The sequence below is a fragment of the Stenella coeruleoalba genome (assembly GCF_951394435.1).
Source record: "Stenella coeruleoalba genome assembly, chromosome: 14".
NCBI classification, from domain to species: Eukaryota; Metazoa; Chordata; class Mammalia; order Artiodactyla; family Delphinidae; genus Stenella; species Stenella coeruleoalba.
The window spans coordinates 81,341,416-81,358,289 of NC_137160.1; the positions used below are offsets into that span (position 1 = coordinate 81,341,416).

The 16,874-nt window shown below is 43.5% G+C and overlaps 2 protein-coding genes across 3 annotated transcripts in view; one reads left to right on the forward strand and one right to left on the reverse strand.

Annotated features, from left to right (window-relative positions):
- ANAPC7 (anaphase promoting complex subunit 7) overlaps nt 1-6,515 on the forward strand; it is a 48,012-nt gene extending 41,497 nt beyond the window's left edge. Inside the window, exons 14-16 of the transcript XR_013831241.1 lie at nt 1,150-1,217; nt 1,734-2,135; nt 5,645-6,515. The gene's annotated coding sequence lies outside the window, so the exon portion shown is untranslated. The remainder of the gene's footprint in view (nt 1-1,149; nt 1,218-1,733; nt 2,136-5,644) is intronic.
- The window catches only part of ATP2A2 (ATPase sarcoplasmic/endoplasmic reticulum Ca2+ transporting 2), a 61,340-nt gene continuing 46,977 nt past the window's right edge, over nt 2,512-16,874 (reverse strand). Inside the window, exons 12-21 of one of the 2 annotated variants that reach the window (XM_079942204.1) lie at nt 13,699-13,821; nt 13,381-13,599; nt 12,344-12,679; nt 11,028-11,248; nt 10,376-10,578; nt 8,835-8,920; nt 8,421-8,554; nt 7,682-7,799; nt 7,477-7,597; nt 2,512-3,519 (exon numbers count right to left, since the gene is read on the reverse strand). In XM_079942204.1, coding sequence (XP_079798330.1) covers nt 3,506-3,519; nt 7,477-7,597; nt 7,682-7,799; nt 8,421-8,554; nt 8,835-8,920; nt 10,376-10,578; nt 11,028-11,248; nt 12,344-12,679; nt 13,381-13,599; nt 13,699-13,821 — 1,575 coding nt within the window. In that variant the 3' untranslated portion in view covers nt 2,512-3,505. Of the gene's footprint in view, nt 3,520-6,651; nt 7,598-7,681; nt 7,800-8,420; nt 8,555-8,834; nt 8,921-10,375; nt 10,579-11,027; nt 11,249-12,343; nt 12,680-13,380; nt 13,600-13,698; nt 13,822-16,874 lie in introns of those variants that run through there. The other variant, XM_079942203.1, reaches the window with a different exon arrangement.

Sequence of the window (16,874 nt, forward strand, 5' to 3'; positions counted from 1 at the left end):
GGGTTTTCTGAAGGCTGCATTAATACTCCATGGTAAGAATGTTCTTAGCTTATTTAGCAGCTAGCTTGTTTATTGATGGGCATACAGGTTATTTCCAATCTTTTGCTAACAATAATGCAGCAGGATTACGTTTGGCTTTGTAAACGTGGGGGGATTTCACCAAAGTTAAGTGCTTGATCAAAGGGGATGGATATTTAAAAATGTCATAGATATTGTCAGATTGCCCTCTAGAGATTGGGCCAATTTATATTTTCACGATCAGCATGAGCTCTTTCCTAATGCCAGCTGCAAAGGAGAGATCATTAAACTTTTATCTTTGCTAGTATGTTTAGAGAATATGCTTTGTTACATGCGTAGCACATCTATTTTACTAACTCCAGAGAGGTATATGGTATTCCAAAAATTTTACGTTTTTATGTAGTCAGTTTATCACTCTCCTGGGATTTTGTGTCATGCTTAGAAAGTCTTCTCAGCTTCCATGTTTTCTCCTGGTACTTTTATGATTTAAAAAAAAAACATCTCAGATTTGCAAAAGGCATAATGAACCCCTACATACATGGCACCCAAGCATTACTTACAGAAGTGAAACTCTGCTCTCCCTCCCTCTTGGAACTAACCACTATCCACCTACTCACTTCCTATCCCTGTGGCTGGTGTCTGTGAACTTGTTATTTATGTTTGCTCCTAGTCCACAGGGGTGAGGAGCTTGCACTGTGAATCCACCACATGGCTGTTTAGTTTAGCTGACTTTCTGTGAGCTGGACTTTCTCATCAAGGAAGCCAGTGCACATGCCTTAGCACAGACAGGCACTGGCCCTAGGGCCAGGTTAAACAGTATGATATGGTCATGGAGTTCCCTGGCCGTCCAGTGGTTGACTCTGCACTTCCACTGCAGGGGGCACACCACAGGTTGGACCCCTGGTCGGGGAACTAAATCCTGCATGCTGTGCAGTGCAGCCAAGAAAAAAAAAAAGGCTATGATATGGTCTTATTTTGGGTATTTTAAACTTGATATACATCGCACTTGGTGGCACCGTGCAGGGAGGTTTATCTGCTGATGCCTGGTTTGTTTATTCATTTTCACTGATGCAGAGTGACTTCAACATGCCTTAAATATACTTACCCATTTTCCTGTTGTTGGTCATTTAGGTTGGTGCTTTTCTTTTGCAAACATCCTGGTATGGCTCTTCCAGCACTTGTGAGGAATCCCTAAGAAGGTAAGGATCTGCCAGGTTGTATGTTAAGAGCATCTGTAAATGTACCAGATGATGATACCCAATTGCTCTACAATGTAAGGATGGCCCATTGTCCACATCCTTGGTATTAGAAGACCCGTTTTTTTGTCAATTGATGGGCATGAAATGGTATCTCATTGTGAATTTAATTTGCTAGTGAGATTGAACATCTTATATTTACAAATTTTGTTTATATCATTTAGCCATTTTTCTTTTGGGGTATAACTTCATTTTTCAAACCTTCTGATCCATTTGCAGTTGATTGGGTGTGAGGGATACAGCCATATTTTTTTTCAGAATAACCAGTGACAATGGATAACCCAATTTTTACCTACTAAGCTAAAATGCCACCTTTCTTAGATAATACATTTAATGACTATAGGTTTTATACCTGAGGTTTGTACCCTTCCTTGCTACTCTTGCATTTTCATTTTTATTAGAATCAGTCTGATTAAAACATTTGGTATTTTCATATATTATTATTATTGTTTTTTGCAGTACGCGGGCCTCTCACTGCTGTGGCCTCTCCCGTTGCGGAGCACAGGCTACAGACATGCAGGCTCAGCGGCCATGGCTCACGGGCCCAGCCGCTCCACGGCACGTGGGATCTTCCCGGACCGGGGCACGAACCCGTGTCCCCTGCATCGGCAGGTGGACTCCCAACCACTGCGCCACCAGGGAAGCCCCTTCATATATTATTAATAATGTATGACGTGTATCATCATTCATATACTAAGATGTTAATCTCCCCTGAATTATTAAACTTTCATAAAAATAAGGTGTTCTTATTGATCCAGTATGACCATTGCTCCTTTCTGTTCACTCCTAGGCATTTTCCCTTCTCTTGTCTGACTACAGTGACTCTCCAGAACAGTGCTAAGTTGTGGGCAACAGTGGATGGTGAGTCTAATTCTGGAATTCAATACTTCTGGCTTTTCATTATGTCAAAAAATGGGAATTATGGGTACTCAAAAGTTTTTTTTTATCCTTTACAGAATGGATGTTAAAATTTATCAAATATTTTTCCCATGTATATAGATTTCAGTTCCTTTTTGGGGGGGGGGGACCTCCTTTCTCTTTTTTTTTAAATTGGAGTATAGTTGGTTTACTCAGCTCTTTTCTATATCTATTAACAGTGGGATTTACATTTTGCATCTGAGTAGTATTACAAGTATCTCTCCATCACTATAGTCTCCAAGCTGCTGACAACTTTTAAATCATGTTATCTCTGAAAACCCCACTCATGACACACTCTTTTTCTCATACTTAAGGGGAGACAGTGGAACCAGGGCAGGAATATTTTATAGATCTCATGTCACACAACCAGACCTTCTACCACTCTGCTCTCCTATGCAGAAAGTCAACAGGAACTTTCTGTCCCTTTTATCTACCTAAGGGCACAACTGCTCAGGGTGCAGGGCTGGAGGTCCTCAGTGCACATCACCCACCCCTCCTGCAGGAGAACAGTCAACACCACACTGTGAACTTATCATAGAATAGATTTATTTACCTGAAACCATGTCTGTGCAATGCCTGTTGCCAGCACAGAAACAAACTGCTTTCTATTTACAGTCTAAGTCAAACATGCGTTGATAAATTGACGTTTAGCATTTTATTGATATAAATGCATCACAATATTCGTATTGCACCAACATCTGTCTACTGCTTCTGATTTCATTAAATAAGTTACATTTAATACAGTGCAAAATAGCTGCACACTCAAAATATAACCGAAGTTATGAACTGGAAGCCTACATTTTTAACCATTCAACACCTGTAGTGTCTTCAATAAATTTATAAATAAGCAAACTGTACAGGGCCAATTAAAAAGTAGCATGTTTCAATGACACCATAGAGAAATCTGGCTACTTACAACTGAAGGCATGCATTACAACTGAATATTGTACATTTATTTAAGCTATGACATTTTGCACAGAGAAATATGGCAACTTGGCTGATGGCTTCTAAGCTCTTGGATAAGGTTTCAGAACCTCATTCTTCTTGCAGCAAAGAAACCAAATTTCTCTGGAGAGGCTTTCTGATTCATTAAGCTAAACTGTACATTTGTAATTATTTTGATTTAAAAGCTAAAAACCCCACTGGTAATACACGTTTCCTCCACATAACACACAATGAGTTGGGGAGTTTTTTCTAATTTTCTTTATCCCCCCAACATCAATCATGCAGAGGGCTGGTAGATGTGTTGCTAAAAAACGCACATGCACGCAACTGAACACCCTTAAATTTCTGCAAAATGGTTTAGGAAGCGGTTACTCCAGTATTGCTGAAAAGGAAAGAGAGAGGAAATCAGCTTTATGAAATATGGGGAGGAAATGTTAGAATAACTAATTTAAGATTAATAGTGACAGATGAAAAGGAATATTCGGTTTGATCTTTTAAGATTTTAAGACTAGCATTTCTGATAACTGTCCCTGAGGGGTTGCCTACACAGGGTAGCATCCAGAAGCACTGGCTCAGCAACACAGGCCCCTCATGTCACCTGGCTACAGAGAATCCAACCAGGCAGACACTTAATCGCTTCAGGTATAACAAAAGTTACGAAGTCCTCAGTTAGCAGTGCACAGGGTAAGGAAGGCGAAGCAGAGTGAGCAGCGTGGTAATCAGCGCCAAGCCTCTCTCCTTCCTTCCCCAGGGGCCAGCCTCTGGGCTGCATCCAGTCCTAGAAGGGGAATTGCTTATCACTGTTCCCTTTCAAGAAAAAAGGCTGCAGATTACCCTCACATGCAGGGTGGTGGTTTTGACACAATTTGGTGCCTCCGCCCTGCAGACACAACAGGCTTGGCAGACACTGAGCTAATAACGCTTGTGGTCTTGGATATTCCTGAGGTCTGCCCACCACACGGACATTCAGGGGCCTGAGGCCCCAGTTTGAAGGTAATGTGGCAGCCGCTGCTTGTGAGGGAAGGTGGCAGTTGCCCTGCTTGTCTCTGAGCTCTTGCAGCTCTCCCTACCCAACGTGTCACCTGCACTGTACAGATGCAGAATGAGCTGCTGGCACAGTACCCCACTTAGGAAACGTGTAAGACTGCCATCTCCTGGGCAAAGGGTAAAGCTCTACTAAAGAGGTCAGTCTGGGCATGGGGTGGCAAAAAAACAGAACACTGATGGGATGGGCCTTCAGCCCACTTGCCCGTTGAGAAAGAACCTGGAGCAAGTTTCAGGCAAGAGCTGCCTGAGAGCATGTAACATGATGGGTCTGAGGATGCTGCCGTCCTATCCAGCTACTGATAGCAGCAGAAGCAGAGAGGCCAACGGTGCCTTCCTGCGGGTACTTGGTGAGGATGGGGCTGGGTACCTGCTGCTCCCTATAGGACAGAGGCCAGGGATGTGCCCACAGCAGCACCAACTACTGAGGAGGTGCCAATCAGACGTTTTTTGGTGGCGAAGCCTGAAACAGAGCAGACAAAAGGACTCTGCACCACTGGGTCTTTCCCACTCCCAGCTGTCTGAGTTGAGGGAAATGGGTGCCTAAACCACCTCTGTGGGCTGGACAGGCCTGAAGCTGAGAAAGCACAAGGTAATAGCCTTCCATACCATTCAACTTACTTTGCAAGGGCCAATAATAATCAAGGAGCTGAGTCAGGAAAAGTTGACCACTGAATGGCACCCCACCCAACAAGCTCAGACACCCTGGTTTGGTTTGCAGCCGAGACACACTCCTTGCATTTGATCTGCTCAACCTGTTCCTACACCCCATAACACTAAAACTGGCAAAATGTTATCCCCTACATTCTCTGCCAACCAAACCAGCTCCTCCTCCTCTGAGAGGCCTCCATGAGCCAGGCCAGGACTCTAAATTAAGAATCTGCCTCCATGTGACCTTTCTACCCCCTTACATGGAGACCTCTTAACTTCGCAGCACCTTGTCCTGCTTGATACCTGTTAACCTTTCCCCAGACGCTCAGCATTTACATCATGTCTTCTGGCTGGCCCTGTATCCAGCTAGGGCCCAAGTACCTTCAAGTACCCACAAGAACTCTCGGGGCTTCACGTGCAGTGAGCTACCACCCTGAATACGAGCTGCTGCCTAGGCCCTCCTTCACCCTGGCTAATGATGGGGCTGGTTGTTTGCTAGCTGAGCAGAACTATGGCCAGTATCTTTTCTCTCCAGGGTACATTAAAGCACAGTTAAATCTCAGCTGCAAAGAGTATGACCCAGAAGGTGGAAAAAGGTGGCCTATTTAAAATGAACCAGGGAATTCCCTGGCAGCCCAGTGGCTAGGACTCAGTGCTCTCACTGCCAGGGCCTGAGTTCAGTCCCTGGTCAGGGAACTAAGATCCCACAAGCCGCACAGCGCAGCCATAAAAAGAAAAAAGTCATGCAACAAATGATGCATGATTTTATTGGTTACTTGCTTTCACTCAGTTTTTGCTTTTTATTGAACCAGGTAGCAAGATTCTGGGACAAGTCCTTGCAGCTAACAAAGATCAAAGGAACCATGACAAGTTTTTGTGAATCCTCATCTTGGCATTTGTGAAGGCACCTGTCAGTCTGACCAAAGCAGAACTACCTTCTCTTCCCCCAGGCCCTCCCCAACTGACATGTGGCTGTGCTGTTATCCTAGGCAGTGGGTGGCGTCGAGAACAGCTACCCCAGCCCACAGGTGCCACGTAAAGTCATATGCCCGCTGCTCTCAGGGTGCCTGACATAAGGGGCTTACTCATTAGTGTCATATAGCCAGCTCATTTAGTGGCAGTAACCTTTAGGCTAAAGCATCCAAATTTCAGGGAATACTCACGTTAGTTGATGGATGTTGGAAGGCATTGGAGGAAAACACCACAGTTAGGACTGTTAATGACTTACACACTGTTGGTTAAGACTGATCTCGAACATGCGCAAACATTTGTCATAGTAACGATGGTGGTGGTTAGTGCCACATTCAAATAAAAATAGTTCTATACAATATGTTCATTTGGTCATGTGCTATTTACAGATTTTACAAAACACATACACACACATACACACACATACACACTTGCCCTTATGTCCTCTACACCAGGCTAAAACAGGCCAGCAGAAACTTGCATAAAAATGTATCACAGATAACAATTAGTGCCTATACACTAAAAATAAAATTCCTACAACCACCTATGCAGCAGAACAGGATCCTTCTTCCCCTCAAGCACAGTAAAACTAAAAGTAAAACTAAGAACTTAAGAGAAAGTTGGACATCTGTTAGTTCAAACTAAGCCACTTAAGAGTTAAAAACAAGACAGTTATTTTTCTCTGTCCATTTAAAATGTTTTATTTTTCGTTTTAAACTAGATTGTGAAGTGCCACTGAAATAGGCAATGTTGGCAAAACAATGTCTGTTACAATAAAATACATTAGACATTTAAATAAATAACCTTAAAAACTATGTGAGGGGACATGAACCTGGTCGATTGAATCTGGAACAATGTTTTCTGCACAAGCGAGAACAAGCATACCTCTTGTTAAGACTGATGTAAACAGAACCATCAAAACCCTACAGGAGAAGCAGCCGAGCGGGGTGGGGGTGGAGGTGGGGTGGAGGTGAACAAGGGCCAAGGGGTGAAGGGGTGGGGGTGGGGCAAACCAAAAAAAAAATACTGACTGAGGTAGCAGTACTCTGCTCAGTGCAGAAAAATTGGCTTATGAATAAAAATTAGACTGTGATCTCAGATTAAATCCAGATGATCATGCAAAAGACACAATACATGCTATTTAGTTTTAGAAAAAAACCACACACATTCATTTCCTAAAATCTGCTGCCAATTAATTTGCTGACAATGTCTGCTGGCTCAACTATTTTTTTATACAAGGATGAGTATTAAACAGAACACTGTACATGCTTTTTCATCTACAAAAAAATATTTGCATAAAATAGTGTTAGTTCTCTGTACATGTCAATGGACACTTTAATTATGTGTATAAAAAAGGAAAATCTTGCCCCACTGGAGTCAGAAAAAGCAAAACAAAATCTAGAGTATGAAACCTCCTTCACCAGCCAGTATGTTCATGTGAAAATTCAGCAGAAATAGACAGTTGCTTTAAACAATAAAAAAATTAATTGATTAAGTTAAACATCACCTTTATGCAAAACTGTCAGTCAAGACCAGAACATATCACTAAAGTTAGTGTCTGTGCTATAGACCCAGATCACCAGGGGCATTATGAGCAGCACAAAGGGCCAGGAGATCCCATCGGTGCATGCTGAGAACGAGCAGGATTTGGTGGCAGGCTGCACACACTCTTTACCAGGTTCTAGGTAGTTGCGGGCCACAAACTTGAGGGTCTCATCCATTAGAATCACAGGCAAGGAGATTTTCAGCACCATCAGCCACTGGGTCAAATTCAGTGGTGTGATCTGGAAGATAAGCTGAAACACAAAGAAACCTCATCAAGCTCCCTGACTTGCTGGACAGGCAGCCAGGCCCCAGCCCAGGCTCCCCCCACCGCTTACTGGCAAGGGTTCCACGTAGAGGATTAAGAAATGGAGTGACATGGACAGGCAGATGGAGCCCACGAGCCAAATGTTCTCCCAAGGGGGCATCCTCAGCAGGGACTGGTTTTCAGACAAGCTGCAGAACAAGGAGAGGTAGGTGGGTGAAATGTGCCTGCTGAAAGGGCAAAGGCATATGCCATCACCGACAGAGACTGTTCAGAACCACACTTCAATAAGGTGACGGCTAACTTGGCACTGCCTATTGCCTACTGACCTAATTCTATTAAGTTTCTACAGTGGCAAAGTTAAGGAAGAATGTTCAGATGTAGGACAGACTTCCAATTTAAATCTAGGCTTCAGCACAGCAATCCCATTTCAGTGTGTTCAAACCTGCTCTCAATTGCCCTTGACACTTAGGCTATTTTGAAATTTCCATTTTTGTCACTGGCTTAATTAGGTGATACTGTTTGTCTCAATGCTGAAGGGCAAGAGCTCCTTCCCTGTGGGCACTGGCACACAGGGGTGCAGAAGTCCCTATTTTTGGCCTCTGCTGTCTCTTGAAGAACATGTGGCTAAGCACTCCCACTACTTCCTGGAGGTGATGATGACTTAAGCTCTTAAAACCGGTGCTGCTTGTTCTTCCTTTTGGGGAGGGCGGAGCTTTCCTGTGATTCTCAATCAACCAGGAAACACACACAATCCCCCAGCACCCTGGCTGTCAGGCTCTTGCCCCAGCATGCTGAGAAGACTCACTGACCTGTTGAGGGCGTTGCACATCTCTATGGTTACTAGAACAGAGAGCGCCATTGTCATTGGGTATGGGGATTCAAAGACGGTACAATCTACTCCTTCAAAGTCCGGGTTGTCCTCTTTACACTGTAGGAAATGGCTCTGCAACAAAAGCCCAATCAAGTTCCTCATCAGCCAAGGACATTTCCAAAGTCCACACACCAATTCCACACCAAACCCAGAACACAGACCCACACAAAATCTCACCGCATTTCCCAGAGAAGCCCTGGTCCTTCAGAATAACCTTAGATGCAACTGCTTATTGTTAAGAGTATTAAGATTATTTGACTGACATCCAAACCATAGAAAGCTCAAGGACAACTGTTTGTGAAGACTTACACCACCTTGCATCTAAGGTACACAAAGAAAGGTGGCTACGTACCAGCTGGTAGAAGGACACTCTCGGACCACCCTCGGCAGCAATGAACCACCACGCAGCAGCACCCACCGTAGCAGCGCCAACATAACCTGGGAACAAACATCATGACACTAACACACATGGGGTTTACGGCCTGCAGCGTTACTGCAGGTGCTGCCTCGAGGGCCAACCCCTAGGACAGAGATCAAAGACATGGTATGTCAATGAGCCTGTGCTACCACTGGCACCTGCTCACTTGCATCAGATAAAGCAGCTAGGCTGATGGTTTCCGTAACGAGAAGGGTGTCTGTGGTACAGAAGAACCAGGCAGCTTTTCCTCCAGAATTTGTGAGGAAATGCACCTACTAGAATTGGTAGGACCTTCACACTAGCCATGCCCTCTCTAACCAGCGGCCAGTATGTTAAGGCTGCAGGCACGTGTTCTCCATGTAAGGAAGGCCATGCTGTGCTAGAGCACCAGATCACACCCGTCATGACTTTGGCAAACTCATGCTACCAGTTATACACTAATTTATTTGCTCCATCAAGGGCCTGGCAGAACCTTTATATGGAAAGGCCATTAGAGCAGTTAGTGCAGAACGCTGAGCACATGGCAGTGCTTGAAGCCAATTCTGGGACCATCCCTTCCCCCACCCCAACAATTACTTTTGAATTCAGCAAGTTTATTATAAAGAAACAACCAAGGGTAGTGGAGAACACAGGCACTTGAGAATAAGAGACTGTCCCAATGCAGTAGTATCCACTGAAAGGTCCAAGTGCACACCCTCTAACCCAGCAATTCCAACAGAGCAGTAGGCAGGTGGTGCACAGCAATAAGGCAGCTATACTGGTACTGATGTAAAACTACCCATAAAACAGGGAGAAATACAAAAGACAGGGTTCAGCATACAGGTGTATACAGCTTACCATCTCGCTTGCGAAAATAAACACCTAAGATGGATCTATTTGCTAAAGTATCCCAAGAAGGCGTGCCGGAGGGGAACCAACTGGTTGAGAGCCTTCCTGCTTTATGCCACTGTGTGTTTTTTGAGTGTTAAATCATGTGAACATATTAAAACAAAACAGTTTCCTATGGGACCCTAAGGAAGTCATTTAACCTCTCTGGGCCTCACTTTCCTAACCTATGAAATGAGGAAGAGAGAAGCAGCATCCTGGGTCAGGACGAGGTCTACAAAGGCCACACATGTGGAAGAACCAACCATTGCTGATGAATGCACAGATCCCTTCTCTCACTCAGGGAAAGGGGGACTTCGTTTTACATTTTGGTGATTTAAGGCCTCAGTCCTCCCTGTATGTCCTTTGCCCATAGATTAAATCTGAGAACCTCATTCACAAAGGCCCAAGGAAGAACGAGGATGCTAAAGTAAAGGAATAACTTTACTGTAAACTGGGTATACACAGCTCATTAAACTGCAAAAGGGCAGTCTCCATATTTTGCTCCCCTAATATGGAAACAGAAAAAAAAGGGGTTTTAAGGGATGCATTTACAAAATTTGGACTCAAACATTCGTTTAAAAATCAATAATATAAAAAACTGTACTCACAGCCAATAGCCAGGTAACGGAAAAAGAGCCACCCACTGATCAGTGGTTCCTTTGGGTTCCGGGGTGGTCTGTTCATAATGTCCAGATCAGGAGGATTGAACCCCAGTGCAGTGGCAGGCAGGCCATCTGTCACCAGATTGACCCAGAGCAGCTGGACAGGAATTAAAGCCTCAGGAAATCCAAGGGCTGCTGTTAGGAAAATACTGTTTCCATCCAAGAAAAGAAGAAAAAGACCCCAAATTATTTTTGGCCACTATTTAAAATAACATCACCACCCCACCTTCCTCCATAAAAATCAGTGGACAGCAATGATTGTTTTAACTTTTTCCCTGGGCAATCATAAAACATTTATTATATCCAATTTCAAATTAAGTTAACTTTTACAAGACCAAGAATTTTATGTTACCTTATATAGCTAATTTAAATTCATTTCTATGTGAAAGTGTATCCTTTGCACACTGGAGCAGCCGTAGACAGCCCTCCTGAGGACCAGAGGAAGTACCTCTACCTTCACAAGGGCCTCCTTCGTCTTGCCCGGCCCTCCCTCTCTCCCGCTGCACTAAGAGCAAAGCTACTGCCACATGAAGAGCAAATCTGGAAAACTGGTCATCACAAGCCAAGGAATATATGTGAGCTGGTCATAGGGACCCACCAAACAACTTCCCCGACATTGGACGAGATGAGGTAGCGGATAAACTGCTTCATGTTGTTGTATATCGCCCGTCCCTCCTCCACGGCAGCCACGATGGTGGAGAAGTTGTCATCAGCCAGGACCATCTCAGAGGCGGTTTTAGCCACCGCGGTGCCAGAGCCCATGGCAATGCCGATTTCAGATTTCTTCAGAGCAGGAGCATCATTCACACCGTCTCCAGTCTGAAAGGGTTAGAAACCCACCACTGGTTTACACCTGCCACCTAACACGCTGCCAACAAACGCTCAGCCATCCTAAAGCCAGGGAATGAATGGAGCTGTTGGGCCTCTGGACAACAGAATTCTCTGGAAAAGTTTTCGTTTTTGTAAGTTGGTGTCATAAAACACATTTCACCTGGGAAATGTAAAATTGCCAAACGAGCTATAATAGGTGACACTTCAGAGGGAAGTGGGACAAAGGGGACTTCAAATTATCTGTATTATTTTTTTACCAAACAAAACACAATATGGCAGTCAAGACAAAATACTTGTATCCACATGGATAAATCTCAAGTAGAATAAAGGCAGACTTCAAAAATATGTAAACTATAATATATAATATATATAAAGACCAAAAAAGGGCAAAAACACTTAAATATTGTCTACAGATACAAAACTATCATTCCCATGTATGTTTTCTATAGTAAACACCCAGTACTGAATTCAGAATGGTGCTTTCCTCTGGGAGAGAGAAGGGAAGGGGGAGGAAAGAGGAAGGGAGGAAGACAGCTATAATAACTGGTTTCAATCAACAAAATTGTTTTTAAGAGTGTGAAGTTTCACAGATAAGCAGCAGAAAGCAAATATGACACAATGTTAACATGTCTCAGTGAAAAAATCAGATGCGAGGAAGAATATGGGAAATGCTTCATCAACAGGTAGCTCTTAAGAGAACACATCACCAGTACATCTCATCTCAGGTAAGGCTATCCAAAACTGGGTGACAGAGTGTGGATTATGTCCTGAATCAGCTTTTAGAAACGTGAGATACAAACATGTATATTTTAACCACAACAAAGATTAAAAAAGATATCACCAAATATTTCCCCTGTGACTGATTCAGACTTCCAGGTCTTAAACTTCTCCAGAATCTTCCATGCATGCAACATACAGCATGCCAACTACTGGTCAACAGAATCCTTGATAAACAGCCCCAGATCATGACAAAAATAAAGAAGTTCCAAATATGGGAGCTATTACTAAAAATTTAATGGTCAGAATTAGAATCTGCTGTGTCTGTGTAGTCTGTTACCTGTGTACATGTATAAAGACACTCACCATGGCTGTAATCTCATCAAAAGACTGAAGAAACTCTACAATTTTAGACTTGTGGGAAGGTTCAACTCGAGCAAAACAGCGGGCATTCAAGCAGGCTTCTCTTTGGGCTGAAGGACTGAGCTCATCAAACTCCCGACCCGTGAAGGCCTTTGACGTCACATCCTCGTCCTGCCTGAAGATGCCAATGCGCCGGCAGATGGCCACAGCAGTGCCCTTGTTGTCACCGGTGATCATGATGACCCGGATGCCTGCCTGCCGACACAGCTTCACAGAGGAGGCCACTTCAATTCTTGGAGGGTCCAGCATGCCCACACAGCCAACGAAAGTCAGATTGGTCTAGAGTTAAAGAATCACCTTATGTCAAAACAGGAAATTCTGGTTTTCCCCCCAGTGTGGACAGCAAAGGTTTCTGCATTTTCTTATGATAGAATTCACACCATTGATATAAATCCAATGAAGAACAGTATTAATTCCAATAAGTCAGAAACAATTAAAAATCACTACATTCTTGTTACCAAATTCTTTAGCTTTCATAATAATATTCTGAAATGAGGGAAAAAATATACCGAGGAATAAAAACATTTTGATAGTGGCCAATTAGTTGCCCATACTACCCAAATTTGTTCCCTGTTCAAGGCTTCAGGAAGTCACATACTTGATATGAAAGTATTCCATAAGCAGAAAAGTAGACGGAATCTCTCCACTTGGACAATTTGACCTTTAGTAACTAACTGAGTGTTTTAAAAATAGCCTCAATTTTTAAAATATCTTAAATTTACATGAGAGCTGCAAAATAGGTTTTTAGCCTTGATGATTCTACTTTGAAAGTAACAGGCCTGTATTAAGTTGTTAACTGTGTATGTCTGAAGCAGCAATCTAAATTATAAAGGTAATAAATACATTTGGCCTGAAGAAAAACAAATAACCGCACCCTTTTCTTGGCAAAAGCAAGACTCGTTTGACCTTTTATTGAAGGAGTGCTGTCTGAACACAATGAATGTGCAGGATGTGGGCAAGGAAGCTTTTCATTAGCTAACCTCATATTTAATAAAGTTGGCAGAGTCCTCCAGGTTCATTTCTTCTCTTCTCAGTGGGTTGTCGTGAGTGGCCAGAGCCAGGCATCGCAGTGTGTCGCTGCCGCTGCCCCATTCCCGAATGACAGACATGATCTTCTGTTTGACTCCAGGAGTCATGGGGACTTTAGTACTTCCAACTCGAATGTGAGTACACCTGTCAATGACACCTTCGGGGGCACCCTGGAAATGTTACAGATTTATATCAACAATTTTATTTATTAGCTCACCCAGGATTCCAATCCTGGTAAGAACATCTCAACTGCAATCAGTTGTACTTGCCTTCACAAACATTTTGCTCATCGATGTCCGGCTTGGTTTGTTTGGTGTACAGTAAACCGACATCGATTTTCTATCGCGTGAAAACTCCAGAGTAAATTCTTTTTTCATCAACTGTTTAATGACCTATAAAGAGAACATATGGAGTATTACTGGATGGCAATTTCTGCACATTTTTGATTTGTTAAACACTCACTCACTAAGTACCTATTATGTGAAAGGCAATAGGGATACAGCAACAGACAAACCAAGTTCTCATCCTCATAAAACTTACCCTCTAGTTTGGGAAAGACACACTAGAATGTGAAAGTAGATTATAAGTGCTACGGAGAAGAATATTTAAAAATAAGCAGGGAAGAGAGAAAATTATGTATGACTGCGCTTTTACATAAAGTATTGAGAAGGCAGTATTTGAGTAAAAATGTGAAAGATGTGAGTGTGGCAGAGAGAACAGACGTGCAGGCTGACGTGACCTGGCACGTTCAAGGAGCCTCCAGGCCAACATGGCTGGAACAGAGTTTGCAAAAAAGAAGTGAGAGGTTAATGGCAGGAGTGGCAGAAGCAGGTTGTAGGATCTTAAAAGTCAATGTAAGGCATCTGGCTTTTGTAACAGATGAAACAGGAAGACAGTGGAGGGTTTCGAGCTCTGGTAGTTAAGTATTAGCTGAAGCGGGGGCAAGGAACACCACTTAAATATTCTAAATAGCTTTAGATAGCTAGTGGGTACTATATTAGATGTCAGCACATGGACAGTATTTGAAGTCATGAGGTGAGAGGAGTTCAAGGGAGTAACTGCAAACAGAAAAGGCCGAGGACTGGGCCCTGGAACCTCTTCACCTCTGGTGGGATGTGGAAGATGCAGCCAAGGAGATGGCAGGGGACAGGGGGTGGGGGAGGGAGGAGAACGAGTGAAGTGAAGGACTTTCAAGGAGGGAGAGACTGACAGGATAAACTGACAGCTCAGGTAAAACGAAGACTGAGAATTAACCTTCAGATTCAGATTTGGACTATGTATACAATCATGTTACCTACAAAATAAACATACTTTATCCTTCCCAATTTTTATATCTTTGATTTTTCTTGCCTTACTGCATGAACTAGGACTGCCAGTACAACACTGAATAGAAATGTTGAAAGTAGACATTCTTCTTTTGCCATTAGATATGTTAATTTTGTGTAAATACACCATCAACTTGAAGATAAGTTTGTTGAGTTTTTATCATGAACTGAGATTAAATTTCATCAGATGCCTTTTCTGCATCTATTTAAATGATCTTACGGTTTTTTCCCTTTACTCAATTATGTGGTGAATTACATTGATTTCTCCCTAATTCAGACAAGTATTTAATAATAACTGTAGAAATCCCAAAGAACCTCAGCATCCAATGTAGGCAATTACAAGTGGGCTGAAGCCATCCTCTCAGCAAGAGTTGCCCCAAGCAACAAAAAGACAATCACTATGAATTCTACATTATTTGACTGATACATTACTTATGTATTTAGTTTCCATTAAGCATTTGTACCAATGACTCTAGGAAGACTGAAAGAATGGGTAGTGATTCTGAGTGAGGTGTGGACCTCGGCGCCAGACACATCCTAGGGGGAGAGAAGAACAAAGCCATTGCTTCCAGTATCAGGGCTGTGAAGATCAACAGTCCTATCCAAATGGGCCGCTAGGCCTTAAAAAGCTGGTCCTGCTCTATTCACCTCTGTACTATAAAAGGTTCTTGCTTTCGGGGGCGGGAGGAGCAGGCAAAAGTTCATTTCTGGGAATTTTCAGTGAGTGAGCACCATGACAGTCATTTCTGATCCCTTCACTCAGCTGCTGTGGCAAAAAATGAGGCAAAGGAGGACACAGAGCAAGAAAATACTTAGACCGCAGACTCTTACAGAACAGACACTCCTGCCCTTATTTGCAGTGGTCATTACAATTAACGTACCACTTTTTTAAGTTCCATGCTGCTACTTGTTTCCCTTCGTTGAGCAGTTACAGGTCTAGAATCATATAATTCTAAACCTCAGTCTCTGTGAAGCTGAATCTTCGGGTTGCTTCTCGAGGGTTTAGTCACACCAACTAATAATAGAGCTGTCAGACAATGTGGCTTTGCAAGGATTGGCCCCCTAGTTAATGACAATTGGGGTGAATTCCCTATAACAGAAACAAAGGGCCTGGATGTCTGTTTCATGAAAACCATGTAAATCAGGGCAGGATGCCATAGGAGCTGCCCAAGATCCTCATGGCAGTGAGACTGTTAGTTGTGAAGCACAAATAGGGCGACTATACTTCAGCTGAGACATCCTCCATGCCGGTGCGAGTTTTGATTTCTCGGGATAGTATAAAGGAGGCAAAACAATGTAAAGGAAACGGAGTGCCAGAGCAGAAGTCCAGTTCTGCCTCACACTGTCGCCCACCTTAGGCTGCCTGTGCTGTGTGGTGCCACCCTACTCCCCCAAAACACACTGCCTCCTAATCTGCCCTGGATATCCAGGGAAGGATGAAAGAAAGGAAACGTAGTGACAGCTGACCATTTAGTAGAAATGAGTCTTGCTTTTGTATAACTAGGAAAGGCTATATTTTTAACTTTCCATTTCTCCTTATTCTATCTACCAGGAAACCCTGACTACAAATCAAAGAAGTGCTAACAAAGAGGAGCCTCAAGCACTAACTGGCAGCCATTTGGAGATGACAGGTACTAAGAGATTATGTGTGGCAGAACCCAATTCCAAAGAAATCTAAGCGCCAAGGCTGGGAGGCAGCAGGTACTGGGAATAGGTCTGGAGGACCCACCGTACGATCTCCTGGCTACACCACCCTGCACTGCACGAAGATGATGTTGTCCCTGGTGCAGAGGGGCAGGTGTGTTTCCAGGGTGGTGGCTTGTGGGGGTGGGCCCAGACGGAGACTCTGGGGCCTGACCTGCTTCCTTCTTAGGTACCTTCTGCTCCTGCTCGGCATCACAGTCCCTTTAACCCGTCTTCTCCGGCTTCTGCAGTTCCCATTTCTGAGCTTCCTTAGCTCGCTTCTTGGCACTATGCTTCTTCTCTTCCTCTTATTCCACTTGTACGTACCGCTGCCTGTTACTCTGACCTTCGTGTGTCGTAACATCTTGTTTGCACACTGCTTACGCTGCTTCTCATCTAAGCAACCATTCACCACTGTCTAGGACAAAGGCTGGATC